We start from the raw sequence: 15954 nt of genomic DNA on the forward strand, positions 1-15954 counted from the left end.
GAGAGACAGATCATTACAGAAAGAGAGGAGAGAATGCAGTAGAGAGAGAGAGAGAGAGAGAGAGAGAGAAGAGATCATTACAGAAAGAGAGGAGAGAACGCAGTAGCGAGAGAGATCATTACAGAAAGAGAGGAGAGAACGCAGTAGCGAGAGAGAGATCATTACAGAAAGAGAGGAGAGAACGCAGTAGTGAGAGAGATCATTACAGAAAGAGAGAACGCAGTAGTGAGAGAGAGAGAGATCATTACAGAAAGAGAGGAGAGAACACAGTAGTGAGAGAGAGATCATTACAGAAAGAGAGAACGCAGTAGTGAGAGAGAGAGATCATTACAGAAAGAGAGGAGAGAACACAGTAGTGAGAGAGAGATCATTACAGAAAGAGAGGAGAGAACGCAGTAGCGAGAGAGAGATCATTACAGAAAGAGAGGAGAGAACGCAGTAGTGAGAGAGAGATCATTACAGAAAGAGAGGAGAGAACGCAGTAGTGAGAGAGAGATCATTACAGAAAGAGAGGAGAGAACGCAGTAGTGAGAGAGAGATCATTACAGAAAGAGAGGAGAGAACACAGTAGTGAGAGAGAGATCATTACAGAAAGAGAGGAGAGAACGCAGTAGTGAGAGAGATCATTACAGAAAGAGAGGAGAGAACGCAGTAGCGAGAGAGAGAGAGATCATTACAGAAAGAGAGGAGAGAACACAGTAGTGAGAGAGAGATCATTACAGAAAGAGAGGAGAGAACGCAGTAGTGAGAGAGAGATCATTACAGAAAGAGAGGAGAGAACGCAGTAGCGAGAGAGAGATCATTACAGAAAGAGAGGAGAGAACACAGTAGTGAGAGAGATCATTACAGAAAGAGAGGAGAGAACACAGTAGTGAGAGAGATCATTACAGAAAGAGAGGAGAGAACGCAGTAGTGAGAGAGATCATTACAGAAAGAGAGAACGCAGTAGTGAGAGAGAGAGATCATTACAGAAAGAGAGGAGAGAACACAGTAGCGAGAGAGAGATCATTACAGAAAGAGAGGAGAGAACGCAGTAGTGAGAGAGAGATCATTACAGAAAGAGAGAACGCAGTAGTGAGAGAGAGAGATCATTACAGAAAGAGAGGAGAGAACACAGTAGTGAGAGAGAGATCATTACAGAAAGAGAGAACGCAGTAGTGAGAGAGAGAGATCATTACAGAAAGAGAGGAGAGAACGCAGTAGTGAGAGAGAGATCATTACAGAAAGAGAGGAGAGAACGCAGTAGCGAGAGAGAGAGATCATTACAGAAAGAGAGGAGAGAACGCAGTAGTGAGAGAGAGATCATTACAGAAAGAGAGGAGAGAACACAGTAGTGAGAGAGAGATCATTACAGAAAGAGAGGAGAGAACGCAGTAGTGAGAGAGATCATTACAGAAAGAGAGGAGAGAACGCAGTAGCGAGAGAGAGAGAGATCATTACAGAAAGAGAGGAGAGAACACAGTAGTGAGAGAGAGATCATTACAGAAAGAGAGGAGAGAACGCAGTAGTGAGAGAGATCATTACAGAAAGAGAGGAGAGAACACAGTAGTGAGAGAGATCATTACAGAAAGAGAGGAGAGAACGCAGTAGTGAGAGAGAGATCATTACAGAAAGAGAGGAGAGAACGCAGTAGTGAGAGAGAGATCATTACAGAAAGAGAGGAGAGAACGCAGTAGCGAGAGAGAGAGAGATCATTACAGAAAGAGAGGAGAGAACACAGTAGTGAGAGAGATCATTACAGAAAGAGAGGAGAGAACACAGTAGTGAGAGAGATCATTACAGAAAGAGAGGAGAGAACGCAGTAGCGAGAGAGAGATCATTACAGAAAGAGAGGAGAGAACACAGTAGTGAGAGAGAGAGATCATTACAGAAAGAGAGGAGAGAACGCAGTAGTGAGAGAGATCATTACAGAAAGAGAGAACGCAGTAGTGAGAGATCATTACAGAAAGAGAGAACGCAGTAGTGAGAGAGATCATTACAGAAAGAGAGAACGCAGTAGTGAGAGAGAGAGATCATTACAGAAAGAGAGGAGAGAACACAGTAGTGAGAGAGATCATTACAGAAAGAGAGGAGAGAACACAGTAGTGAGAGAGATCATTACAGAAAGAGAGGAGAGAACGCAATAGCGAGAGAGAGAGATCATTACAGAAAGAGAGGAGAGAACGCAGTAGCGAGAGAGAGAGATCATAACGTGGCTAATAGGCTAGCGTATCTATTTATGTAGCGAGCTAAAAACGCGGAGCCTAACATTGCTAGGAAGATGTCATGTCATGCCATTGGAGGCGTGGGCCATACAAACGCTTCACACCGCGTGGCCGCTGCCACTCTAACCTGGTGGAACTGCCGGTCTGCGGCCAACAAGGCAGAGTTCATCTCAGCCTACGCTACCCTCCAGTCCCTCGACTTCTTGGCGCTGACGGAAACATGGATTACCACAGATAACACTGCTACTCCTACTGCTCTCTCCTTGTCTGCCCACGTGTTCTCGCACACCCCGAGAGCTTCTGGTCAGCGGGGTGGTGGCACTGGGATCCTCATCTCTCCCAAGTGGACATTCTCTCTTTCTCCCCTGACCCATCTGTCTATCGCCTCCTTTGAATTCCATGCTGTCACAGTTACCAGCCCTTTCAAGCTTAACATCCTTATCATTTATCGCCCTCCAGGTTCCCTTGGAGAGTTCATCAATGAGCTTGACGCCTTGATAAGTTCCTTTCCTGAGGATGGCTCACCTCTCACAGTTCTGGGTGACTTTAACCTCCCCACGTCTACCTTTGACTCATTCCTCTCTGCCTCCTTCTTTCCACTCCTCTCCTCTTTTGACCTCACCCTCTCACCTTCCCCCCCTACTCACAAGGCAGGCAATACGCTTGACCTCATCTTTACTAGATGCTTTTCTTCCACTAATCTCATTGCAACTCCCCTCCAAGTCTCCGACCACTACCTTGTATCCTTTTCCCTCTCGCTCTCATCCAACACTTTTCACTCTGCCCCTACTCGGATGGTATTGCGCCGTCCCAACCTTCGCTCTCTCTCTCCCACTACTCTCTCCTCTTCCATCCTATCATCTCTTCCCTCTGCTCAAACCTTCTCCAACCATCTCCTGATTCTGCCTCCTCAACCCTCCTCTCCTCCCTTTCTGCATCCTTTGACTCTCTATGTCCCCTATCCTCCAGGCCGGCTCGGTCCTCCCCTCCTGCTCCGTGGCTCGACGACTCATTGCGAGCTCACAGAACAGGGCTCCAGGCAGCCGAGCGGAAATGGAGGAAAACTCGCCTCCCTGCGGACCTGGCATCCTTTCACTCCCTCCTCTCTACATTTTCCTCTTCTGTCTCTGCTGCTAAAGCCACTTTCTACCACTCTAAATTCCAAGCATCTGCCTCTAACCCTAGGAAGCTCTTTGCCACCTTCTCCTCCATCCTGAATCCTCCTCCCCCCCCCTCCCTCTCTCTCTGCGGATGACTTCGTCAACCATTTTGAAAAGAAGGTCGACGACATCCGATCCTCGTTTGCTAAGTCAAATGACACCGCTGGTCCTGCTCACACTGCCCTACCTTTGACCTCTTTCTCCCCTCTCTCTCCAGATGAAATCTCGCGTCTTGTGACGGCCGGCCGCTCAACAACCTGCCCGCTTGACCCTATCCCCTCCTCTCTTCTCCAGACCATTTCCGGAGACCTTCTCCCTTACCTCACCTCGCTCATCAACTCATCCTTGACCGCTGGCTACGTCCCTTCCGTCTTCAAGAGAGCGAGAGTTGCACCCCTTCTGAAAAAACCTACACTCGATCCCTCCGATGTCAACAACTACAGACCAGTATCCCTTCTTTCTTTTCTCTCCAAAACTCTTGAACTTGCCGTCCTTGGCCAGCTCTCCTGCTATCTCTCTCAGAATTACCTTCTTGATCCAAATCAGTCAGGTTTCAAGACTGGTCATTCAACTGAGACTGCTTTTCTCTGTGTCACGGAGGCTCTCCGCACTGCTAAAGCTAACTCTCTCTCCTCTGCTCTCATCCTTCTAGACCTATCTGCTGCCTTTGATACTGTGAACCACCAGATCCTCCTCTCCACCCTCTCCGAGTTGGGGATCTCCGGCACGGCCCACGCTTGGATTGCGTCCTACCTGACAGGTCGCTCCTACCAGGTGGCGTGGCGAGAATCTGTCTCCGCACCACGTGCTCTCACCACTGGTGTCCCCCAGGGCTCTGTTCTAGGCCCTCTCCTATTCTCACTATACACCAAGTCACTTGGCTCTGTCATATCCTCACATGGTCTCTCCTATCATTGCTATGCAGACGACACACAATTAATCTTCTCCTTTCCCCCTTCTGATAACCAGGTGGCGAATCGCATCTCTGCATGTCTGGCAGACATATCAGTGTGGATGACGGATCACCACCTCAAGCTGAACCTCAGCAAGACAGAGCTGCTCTTCCTCCCGGGGAAGGACTGCCCGTTCCATGATCTCGCCATCACGGTTGACAACTCCATTGTGTCCTCCTCCCAGAGTGCTAAGAACCTTGGCGTGACCCTGGACAACACCCTGTCGTTCTCCACTAACATCAAGGCGGTGACCCGATCCTGTAGGTTCATGCTCTACAACATTCGCAGAGTACAACCCTGCCTCACACAGGAAGCGGCGCAGGTCCTAATCCAGGCACTTGTCATCTCCCGTCTGGATTACTGCAACTCGCTGTTGGCTGGGCTCCCTGCCTGTGCCATTAAACCCCTACAACTCATCCAGAACGCCGCAGCCCGTCTGGTGTTCAACCTTCCCAAGTTCTCTCACGTCACCCCGCTCCTCCGCTCTCTCCACTGGCTTCCAGTTGAAGCTCGCATCCGCTACAAGACCATGGTGCTTGCCTACGGAGCTGTGAGGGGAACGGCACCTCCGTACCTTCAGGCTCTGATCAGGCCCTACACCACAAAGAAGGGCACTGCGTTCATCCACCTCTGGACTGCTCGCCTCCCTACCTCTGAGGAAGCACAGTTCCCGCTCAGCCCAGTCAAAACTGTTCGCTGCTCTGGCACCCCAATGGTGGAACAAGCTCCCTCACGACGCCAGGACAGCGGAGTCAATCACCACCTTCCGGAGACACCTGAAACCCCACCTCTTCAAGGAATACCTATGATAGCATAAAGTAATCCTTCTAACCCCCCCCCTTAAAAGATTTAGATGCACTATTGTAAAGTGGTTGTTCCACTGGATATCATAAGGTGAATGCACCAATTTGTAAGTCGCTCTGGATAAGAGCGTCTGCTATATGACTTAAATGTAAATGTAAATCATAACAGAAAGAGAGGAGAGAACGCAGTAGCGAGAGAGAGAGAGAGAGAGATCATAACAGAAGAGGGAATTCTACAACAACATCTTACTGTCCTCTCCAGAGTAACCAGTCACAGGGTCTAGCTCAGGTCCCTCTCCTTTCTGATTGGCAGCCTGAACTTTGATTTGAAAGGTGGAGAAGTTGCCCACTTCAGTGACGATGTATGGTGGCTCAGTGGAGACATTAGAGTACCAGGTTGTGTCACCAACCACCCTCCTCCAGAACACCTTGTAGTGGAACTCTGGGCCGTTAAACACACGCCTGTCCATCTCCTGTGACAGTGACATACAGAGATATGAGCCAATCAGACCAATCAGCCCTTCCTACAATAATAACAAAAACATTTTGAAAATGTTCTAGTGTGTGTAGGGGACAATAATAGTAAGGGTAATAATAATGATATTATAATAATAATGACAGTAATAATAGATAATGATAACAATAATAATTGATAATAATAAATATTTTTATTTTATTTGACCTTTATTTAACTAGGCAAGTCAGTTAAGAACAAATTATTTTTTTCAATGACGGCCTAGGAACAGTGGGTTTTTGTCAGCTCGGGGATTCGATCTTGCAACCTTTAGGTTACTAGTCCAACGCTCTAACCACTAGGCTCCCTGCCGCCCCATAATAATAGTAATGATAATAATAGTAATAATAATAATAGTAATAATAATAATAGTAATATGATAATAATAGTAATATGATAATAATAGTAATAATGATAATAGTAATAATAGTAATAATAATAATAATAGTAAGAAGAATAATAGTAATATGATAATAATAGTAATAATGATAATAATGGTAATAAGGATAATAATAATGATAATAGTAATAACAATGATAATAATAGTAATGATAATGATAGCAATAATAATAATACTAATGATAATAATAATACTGATGATAATAGTAACGATGATAATAATAATAATGATAATAATAATAGTAATAATAATAACAGTAATAATGATAGTAATAATAATACTAGTAATATTAATAATAATACTGATAGTAATGATAGTAATAATAATGATAGTAATAATAATGATAGTAATAATAATACTAGTAATAATAGTAATATGAATAATGATAATAATGATTTTAATGATAATAATAATAATGATAGTACTAATAATAATAGGAATAATACTAGTAATACTATTAATAATGATAATGATAATAATGGTTTTAATGATAATAATAATAATGATAATTTGTCACATATCTTGATTTGATTCATTTAACAAGCCTCACCTCCCATGTGATGACCAGGGTGTCTGGGTCTGTAGACTCACTCCTCACATTCTCTGGGTTATTGTCTGGAGCTGTGGAGGGGTTGGAATAATTAAAACTTGATTAAACGATTAAAGCTTGGAAGCTTTATTAAACGATTAAAGCTTTATTCAATGATTAAAGCTTGGAAGCTTTATTAAACGATCACGATTGGGAGCAGCAGAACAGTGACCAGACATTCCCTGTGCTCCATGTATTGGATCATTTAGACTGGTACATCTCTACTGACATTTAACTTTGATATATTATAATATCTAACCTTGAGGTGGGGTGCTGTGAAGGTCAGAGGGCATGCTGGGGTCACTCTTCCCGATATTATTGATGGAGATGACCCGGAAGCGGTAGGACACGTATGGTTGCAGAGAAACGGTCACGCTCTCATTAGTTCCACTGACTCGCTTCAGCTCCTCCCAACCCCGCTCCTTAGAGTCACCATCTTCAAACTCCACCACAAACTCTGGAGAGAGAGAGAGACACAGAGAGAGAGAGAGAGAGAGAATGTGTCAGTGTGTTGGTTGTTAGCCTACTGCAGGGTGGTTGTGGTCATTCTAGTGTCAGCGTGTTGGTTGTTAGCCTACTGCAGGGCGGTTGTGGTCATGTTGTGGTCATTCTAGTGTCAGTGTGTTGGTTGTTAGCCTACCTATGACAGGGCTGTTGTGGTTATCTCCTGCGGTCCAACTCAGGGTGACATTGCGGTCCTTAGGGTCAGAGACCCGGAGCTGGGTGGGGGGGTCCGGACGGTCTGGAAGGAAGAGAGAGAAACACAGAGAGGTATATTAAAGACATCTTAACAGAACACTTCATATTCAAATACACTGCATAAATCAGGGTTTCCCAAAGTCAGTCCTGGGGCTCCCACTTGGTGCACGTTTTGGTTTTTGCCCTAGCACAGCCTAACCAGCTCTGCTAGGGCGAGTGAGGTGTTCTCTCATTTGTACCTGGAAGTAGCTAGCAAGCCAGCTAACTAACTCTAGCGAGATAGCTTGGGTGCTTGACTGCCATTGTGAGGTCAGAACGCTCGGATGAACCCTACTCCTCGGCCCTCTGTACGCTCCAACGCTCTGAATTTACCAACTCTGGGGCGCACTCTGGAACTCCAGAGGGAATTTATGAACACACTTAGATGTCGGCTGATTGGCTCAAACGCATTAAGAAGGAAAGAAATTCGACAAATTAACTTTTAACAAGGCACACCTGTTAATTGAAATGCATTCCAGGTGACTACCTCATGAAGCTGGTTGAGAGAATGCCAAGAGTGTGCAAATCAAGGCAAAGGGTGGCTAATTTAAAAAATGTAATAAAATATATTTTGATTTGTTTAACACTTTTGGTTACTACATGATTCCATATGTGTTATTTCATAGTTTTGATGTCTTCACTATTATTCAACAATGTAGAAAATAGTAAAAATAAAGAAAAACCCTTGATTGAGTGTGTCCAAACTTTTGACTGGTACTGTATATGTGTTTGAGGGGGATTTGGCTGCTCTAGGGTTTGATCACTATATCCTGTGGTCTTGACTCTCAGAGTTGCAGGATTGTGATGAAAGTCACTTTTTTGGCTTGATAACTAGCTAGCTAGCTGGCTGTTTGGATCCAAATAATGTGGCTTTTTGCTTAATCTGTTTGTAAGTGTTACACCAAGGACTGCATACTGTGTCCAGAGATAGCAGAGGAAGTTCAGGGAATGATCCTAACCACTGCCAAGATGCGGTGGAGTTTCGTGCGCTTTTCAGCAGACGTGGCATCACCCACGTGGGTGTTACATTACTGGCAATGGAGGACAAGTACCAGAGAAGCGCCCCCAATGGAGTGACTGACCAGTCAGAGAAGCGGCCCCAATGGAGTGACTGACCATTCAGAGAAGCGGCCCCAATGGAGTGACTGACCATTCAGAGAAGTGGCCCCAATGGAGTGACTGACCATTCAGAGAAGTGGCCCCAATGGAGTGACTGACCATTCAGAGAAGCAGGTGTGGTGGGCTGTTGAAGAGGGCCTGTTGTTTCTGTCTTTGTTTCTCCTTGGCTGTCCCATCGATTCCCTCTCCACTAAACCTACACTGCCTTTCCCAAAACTAATCATTTCAGCATTTTTCTGAGCAAACAATATACACAAAAGTATGTGGACACCCTTTCAAATTAGTGGATTCGGCTATTTCAGCCACACCCATTGCTGACAGGTGTGTAAAGTCGAACACACAACCATGCAATCTCCATAGGAACATTGGCAGTAGAAAGGCCTTACTGAAGAGATGTGATACCGTCATACTATTACAACTTTCAAGAGTAAGTTTAACGCCGGACTGAGTTCCCCCTGCCGACCCCACTGCTGTAGAGTACACTACACACAACATTAACATATTACTACATAATACAACATGGTATTAACGTATTACTGCATAAAACACAGCACTTACGTATTACTGCATGAAACAACACGGCATTTACGTATTACTGCATGAAACAACACGGCATTTACGTATTACTGCATAAAAACACAGCATTTACGTATTACTGCATAACACGGCATTAACACAACATTAACGTATTACTACATAATACAACATGGTATTAACGTATTACTGCATAAAACACAGCATTTACGTATTACTGCATAACACGGCATTAACACAACATTAACGTATTACTACATAATACAACATGGTATTAATGTATTACTGCATAAAACACAGCATTTACGTATTACTGCATAAAACACAGCATTTACATATTACTGCATGAAACAACACGGCATTTACGTATTACTGCATAATACAACACGGCATTTACGTATTACTGCATAATACAACACGGCATTAACATATTACTGCATTAAACAACACAGCATTAATGTATTACTGCATAATACATCACAACACAGCACAGCCTCAATCAAATGAAATCAAACTTTATTTAAATAGCACATTTCTTACAAGAAATGCATTTCAAGGTGCTTAACAAATACAAATAATCAAAGGTGAGAAAGATAAAACACAAAATGTTTCTATGCGAAAATCGAGTTAAAATAGACACGAATAAAAATGTTGAATTAAGAGAAATTAAAATAGTAATGCATGCATCTCTGAATACTAGTACGGTACAGAAGCAGCATTATACCACATATGTTGAAATATGAAATGGGACATGAAATGGGGCATGTAGCCTAGTGGTTAGAGCGTTGGGCCAGTAACCATAAAGGTTGATGGATCGAATCCCTGAGCTGACGAGGTAAAAATCTGTCGTTCTGCTCCTGAACAAGGCAGTTAACCCACTGTTCCCTGGTAAGCCGACATTGTAAGTAAGAATTTGTTCTCAACTGACTTTTCTAGTTAAAGAAAAGGTTAAATAAAAATTTAAAAAAATATAAATAGTATTCTTCATAGAATAGAATACAATTAAAAATAATACAATAGATATTTCCATACCGACTACAATGATGGACCCGCTGGCCTCAACCCTGTCCAGGTTGGTGATGACCTCACAGGTGTAAACACCCTCGTCTTCTGTCTGCACATTGGCCACAATCAGGTCTGGGCCCTCAAATGTGTACCTGGGAATAATGTATTCTTGGTCATGATCGTGATTGAGATCATCGTCATCATTACACACACACACACACACACACAGCCTTCTCAGACACAGACATACAGTAAATATGTCCTTACTTGTCCTCGGCGTATGACTGAAAGAGTTCCTGTCCGCTCCTCTTCCACTGAATGTGTGGAGGAGTCAGTTTGGGGTCCACCTGTGCCAGGCAGGTAAAGATGGCCGTCTTACCAGGTTGAACACGCAGAGACCCAGGAGGAGACAGGATCACTGTCCTGTCTGAGAGAGAGAGATGGGGAGAGAGACGGGGAGAGAGATGGGGAGAGAGAGATGGGGAGAGAGACGGGGAGAGATGGAGAGAGATGGGGGAGAGATGGAGAGAGATGGGGAGAGAGAGAGAGAGATGGGGAGAGAGAGATGGGGAGAGAGAGATGGGGAGAGAGAGATGGGGAGAGAGACGGGGGAGAGATGGAGAGAGATGGGGGAGAGATGGAGAGAGATGGGGAGAGAGAGAGAGAGATGGGGAGAGAGAGAGGCAGAGAGTTACAGAGACAGGTGCAGGCAAGGTTTGAGGAGTGTGTGCGCGTGTGTGGTTCATGGCCTACTCACTCAGCACATCCAGGTCAGCGTTGATTGACAGGTTGGTGTTGCTAACGGAGCAGGTGTACAGGCCCTCGTCGCCATGGGAGACATTGGTGATCTGGAGGTTTCCATTGGTCAGCAGGTTAACCCTGGGCTCAGCCAGTAGAGAAGCGCTGCTGTTCCTCTCCCTGGATAGGAAATACAGAGATACACTGATTACACAGAAAACACAGCCAGAGAGGGTGGGAAACCCAGACCCTCATTAAGCAGCCTAAAGGCAGGATTTTGTCTGACTGGTTGTCAATGAAGAGAGACACATTCCTTCCTTAATGGAAGACTATCTGAATCTAATTAAACAAACTAGTTTCTTAGAATAGAATAGAATATAACAGAATATATACTCATACAGGTGTGTGTCTTACCATGTTATTTTAGGTCTGGGAGAGCCAAAGGTCTGACACTGCAGTACAGCCTTCTGTCCCTCTGTGAAGTTGTATTTCTGTCCGTCGGCATTCAGGATCTGAGGAGGCAGTTCTGGAACAGGATACAAGGTACAGGTTTATCAATGTGACATATTTGTTGTTGACACACACACACACACACACAGCTCCCCCTCACCGATCACGAAGATGTAGGTATTGACTAGGATGGTTCCGTGTTTGTTGTGGGCCTGACACTGGTAGACTGCTGTATCAGTGAAGACCACATCTCTCAGAATCAGAGCTCCATCTCTCACAGTACGCCTAGGGGTTGAGTCTATGCCTGGGGAGAGACACACACATTACAGCAAGTCATCACAACATCCTACCAAAGCACAATACTGACTGGCATATTCATGAGAAAAAGGACATTTTAAGTTACATTTTTAGAGTTGCTAATAGCCGAAAGAAAGAAATATTCTAATTTGACCTATGCACATCAGTAGACATAAAGATTGTAATTTGACCTATACACATCAGTAGCAGGTGTAATAAGCTGAGTTTGCTGCTAAACCTTGTTAATGCATAGGTCAACTGTACGTGTAAGAGTAACCTTGTTAATGCATAGGTCAACTGTACGTGTAAGAGTAACCTTGTTAATGCATAGGTCAACTGTATGTGTAAGAGTAACCTTGTTAATGCATAGGTCAACTGTATGTGTAAGAGTAACCTTGTTAATGCATAGGTCAACTGTACGTGTAAGAGTAACCTTGTTAATGCATAGGTCAACTGTACGTGTAAGAGTAACCTTGTTAATGCATAGGTCAACTGTATGTGTAAGAGTAACCTTGTTAATGCATAGGTCAACTGTATGTGTAAGAGTAACCTTGTTAATGCATAGGTCAACTGTATGTGTAAGAGTAACCTTGTTAATGCATAGGTCAACTGTATGTGTAAGAGTAACCTTGTTAATGCATAGGTCAACTGTATGTGTAAGAGTAACCTTGTTAATGCATAGGTCAACTGTATGTGTAAGAGTAACCTTGTTAATGCATAGGTCAACTGTATGTGTAAGAGTAACCTTGTTAATGCATAGGTCAACTGTATGTGTAAGAGTAACGTGCGTAATTCCACACTTGTGATGGGTTTTCCATTGATGCTCCAGGCGACAGCAGGAGACGGGATGCCATCAGCCAGACAGTCCAGTCTCACCGTCTCTCCTGGGGCATAGAGCTGGCTTACTGGCTCCTTGGTCCAGTACGGAGCCGCTGCGCAACAAACAGCACAGCATTATACACAACATTATGATGCACAACTTTATGATACACAACACAAACCATCAATATGCAGTTAGTTAAACAGACAGCATAGACAACAACAGACAGCATAGACAACAACAGACAGCATAGACAACAACAGACAGCATAGACAACAACAGACAGCATAGACAACAACAGACAGCATAGACCACAACAGACAGCATAGACCACAACAGACAGCATAGACAACAACAGACAGCATAGACAATAACAGACAGCATAGACCACAACAGACAGCATAGACAACAACAGACAGCATAGACAACAACAGACAGCATAGACAACAATAGACAGCATAGACAACAATAGACAGCATAGACAACAATAGACAGCATAGACCAGAACAGACAGCATAGACAACAATAGACAGCATAGACAACAACAGACAGCATAGACAACAATAGACAGCATAGACAACAACAGACAGCATAGACAACAATAGACAGCATAGACAACAACAGACAGCACAGACAACAATAGACAGCATAGACAGCATAGACCAGAACAGACAGCATAGACAACAATAGACAGCATAGACCACAACAGCCAGCATGGACAACAACAGCCAGCATAGACAACAATAGACAGCATAGACCACAACAGACAGCATAGACCACAACAGCCAGCATAGACCACAACAGCCAGCATAGACCACAACAGCCAGCATGGACCACAACAGCCAGCATGGACAACAACAGCCAGCATGGACAACAACAGCCAGCATGGACAACAACAGCCAGCATGGACAACAACAGCCAGCATGGACAACAACAGCCAGCATGGACAACAACAGCCAGCATAGACCAGAACAGCCAGCATAGACAACAACAGACAGCATAGAACACAACAGACAGCATAGAACACAACAGACAGCATAGAACACAACAGACAGCATAGACAACAATAATGTTATACATCACATAGAAAAGCATCAACAGCATCAACAGACATCAACAACAAGAGAGGAAACAGTGTGTGTGTGTGTGTGTGTGTGTGTGTGTGTTGTCTTGTTTACCTTCGACGCTAACGGTGTAGGTGTGTGTGACCTTGCCCTGTGAGTTGTTGACTGAACACTGGTACTCTCCCCCGTCGCTATCTGAGATGTTACTGATGCGCAGCAGACGGTCAGACAGATGTCTGGACGTACGGGACTCGGACAGCTGACCGTCCTTCCTCACCCACTTGACTGTAGGGGTAGGGCTGGATGGGGAGGGAGAGCGAGGAGGGAGGGGGGATGGTGGAGCCAAAAGGGGGAAGGAGGGAGGGAGAGGGGGAGTGGAGGGAGGGAGGGAGAGGGGAAGGAAGGGGGTGTGGAGGAGGAAGGGAAAGAGAGAAAGGGGGAGAGGGAGCGAAAAAGAGGCAAGATAGATGTTAGATGTTCCTCTTGACCTAACAGGCTCGCTTTGATTGAGCCATGCCTGTGCACGGACAGAGAGAGAGTTAGACTTACAGGCCCTGGACGATGCACTCTAGCTCCAGGCTCTGGCCTCGGAGGGCTTGGTAAGTGCTGTGGGTCCCTGAGGGCCTCATCATCTGGGGCCTTCGGCTCCGAACCACTGAGTTAGCTGGAGAGAGAGGAAGGGAGGGGGAGAGAGAGAGAGAGAGACGGAGACAGAAACAGAGGTTCATACAGTGGTAGAAAATGTAAAAGCAAAGATACCTTGATAGAAAATTACTAAAGTAAAAGTGAAAATCACCCAGTAAAATACTACTTGAGTAAAAGTCTGAAAGTATTTGGTTTAAAATATACACTGAACAAAAATATGAAAGTAACATGTGAAGTGTTGGTCCCATGTTTCATGATCTGAAATAAAAAGATCCCAAAAATGTTCCATACCCACAAATTGGCTGGGCCTGGCTCCCCAATGGGTGGGCCTGGCTGCCAAGTGGGTGGGCCTGGCTGCCAAGTGGGTGAGCCTATACCCTCCAAAGCTCACCCATGGCTGCACCCCTGTCCAGTCATGTGAAATCCATAGATTAGGGCCTAATTCATTTATTTAATTGGACTGATTTCCTTATATGAACTGTAACTCGTAAAATCGTTGAAATTGTTGCATGTTGCATTTATATTTTTGTTCAGTGTACTTAAGTATTAACAGTAAAAGTAGGCTAAATGCTATAAATAATTTCAAATTCCACATTGAGCCAACCAGAGAGCATGATTTTCTTTTCTTTTGAATTTACGGATAGCCAGGGGCACACTCCAATACTCAGACATAATTTACCAACAAATCATTTGTGTTTAGTGAGTCTGCCAGATCAGAGGCAGTAGGGATGAACAGGGAGGTTCTCTTGATAAGTGCGCAATTGGAACATTTTCGTGTCCTGCTAAGCATTTGAAATATTTTTGGGTGTCAGGGAAAATGTATGTGAGTAGAAAGTACATTATTTTCTTGTCATCTATGTTCATTAGTTCACTAGGGAGTTTTTCCTAGCCACCGTGCTTCTACATCTGCATTGCTTGCTGTTTGGGGTTTTAGGCTGGGTTTCTGTATAGCACTTTGAGATATCAGCTGATGTAAGAAGGGCTTTATAAATACATTTGATTTGATTAGCCACGCTACTGTAGGCAACACTACAGATATCTGACATGCTCCTATACCCCCAGGTGGCCTTGGCTTGGGTTACGGTCCCATCAGTGTCTCTGTTCTTAACTAACATGTGGGGAGGGGTCGAGACAACCTGTACTGTAGCTAACAAATGGCCTTCAGGCGCTATCGTATGTTACCATGGTGACTGACATTATTAGTGGTGACTCATGGTCAGGGTGATTGACTAGTACTGCGTTACCATGGTGACCAAGGTCAGTCTACAGTGTGTTACCACAGTTACTGAGGTCAGTCTAGCTTAGTATTTACAGGTTGTGACGGTGAGGATGATGGATTCCTTAAAGAGTTTGGTTGGAGTGCTGAGGTGCTGGGCATTATAGGTGTAGTCATAACAGTTATAGTACTGTGTTACCATGGTGAGTGACGGTGTACTTACAGGTTGTAACAGTCAGGGTGATGGGTTCCTTGGAGAGGATGGTGCGAGCGCTGAGGTACTGGACGTTACAGGTGTAGTCAATACGGGTGTCATCGACGGTGACGTGAGAGAAGTAGAGGTTCCCGTCCCGACCCTGGGTTACACGATCATTTAGCTCAATGTGATGCAATCCTGGAGGGGAGTGGAGGGGAGGGAGAAGAGAAGGAGCGGGGAGGGGAGGGGGAGTGAGAGGAGAAGGGGAGGGGAGGAAGGGAGTAAGAAGAGAAGGAGCGGGGAGGGGAGGGGGAGTAGGAGGAAGGGAGTGAGAAGAGAAGGAGCGGGGAGGGGAGGGGGAGTAGGAGGAAGAGAGTGAGAAGAGAAGGAGCGGGGAGGGGAGGGGGAGTGAGAGGAGAAGGGGAGGGGAGGAAGGGAGTAAGAAGAGAAGGAGCGGGGAGGGGAGGGGGAGTAGGAGGAAGGGAGTGAGAAGAGAAGGAGCGGGGAGG

The 15954-nt window shown here is 45.0% G+C and overlaps 1 protein-coding gene across 5 annotated transcripts in view; it reads right to left on the bottom strand.

Annotated features, from left to right (window-relative positions):
- Positions 1-15954, bottom strand: part of LOC106572712 (neural cell adhesion molecule L1) — a 122375-nt gene that overhangs the window by 16191 nt on the left and 90230 nt on the right. For all 5 annotated transcript variants that reach the window (XM_014147142.2, XM_014147141.2, XM_045696340.1 and 2 more), the window contains 13 exons: positions 15473-15643; positions 13938-14052; positions 13503-13687; positions 12305-12436; positions 11368-11511; positions 11172-11283; positions 10777-10937; positions 10287-10446; positions 10047-10171; positions 7264-7365; positions 6883-7080; positions 6585-6655; positions 5371-5593 (listed from right to left, as the gene is read on the bottom strand). In XM_014147142.2, the coding sequence (XP_014002617.2) occupies positions 5371-5593; positions 6585-6655; positions 6883-7080; positions 7264-7365; positions 10047-10171; positions 10287-10446; positions 10777-10937; positions 11172-11283; positions 11368-11511; positions 12305-12436; positions 13503-13687; positions 13938-14052; positions 15473-15643 (1899 nt within the window). The remainder of the gene's footprint in view (positions 1-5370; positions 5594-6584; positions 6656-6882; positions 7081-7263; positions 7366-10046; positions 10172-10286; positions 10447-10776; positions 10938-11171; positions 11284-11367; positions 11512-12304; positions 12437-13502; positions 13688-13937; positions 14053-15472; positions 15644-15954) is intronic.

The sequence above is a fragment of the Salmo salar genome, chromosome ssa15 (assembly GCF_905237065.1).
Source record: "Salmo salar chromosome ssa15, Ssal_v3.1, whole genome shotgun sequence".
Classification (NCBI taxonomy): Eukaryota; Metazoa; Chordata; class Actinopteri; order Salmoniformes; family Salmonidae; genus Salmo; species Salmo salar.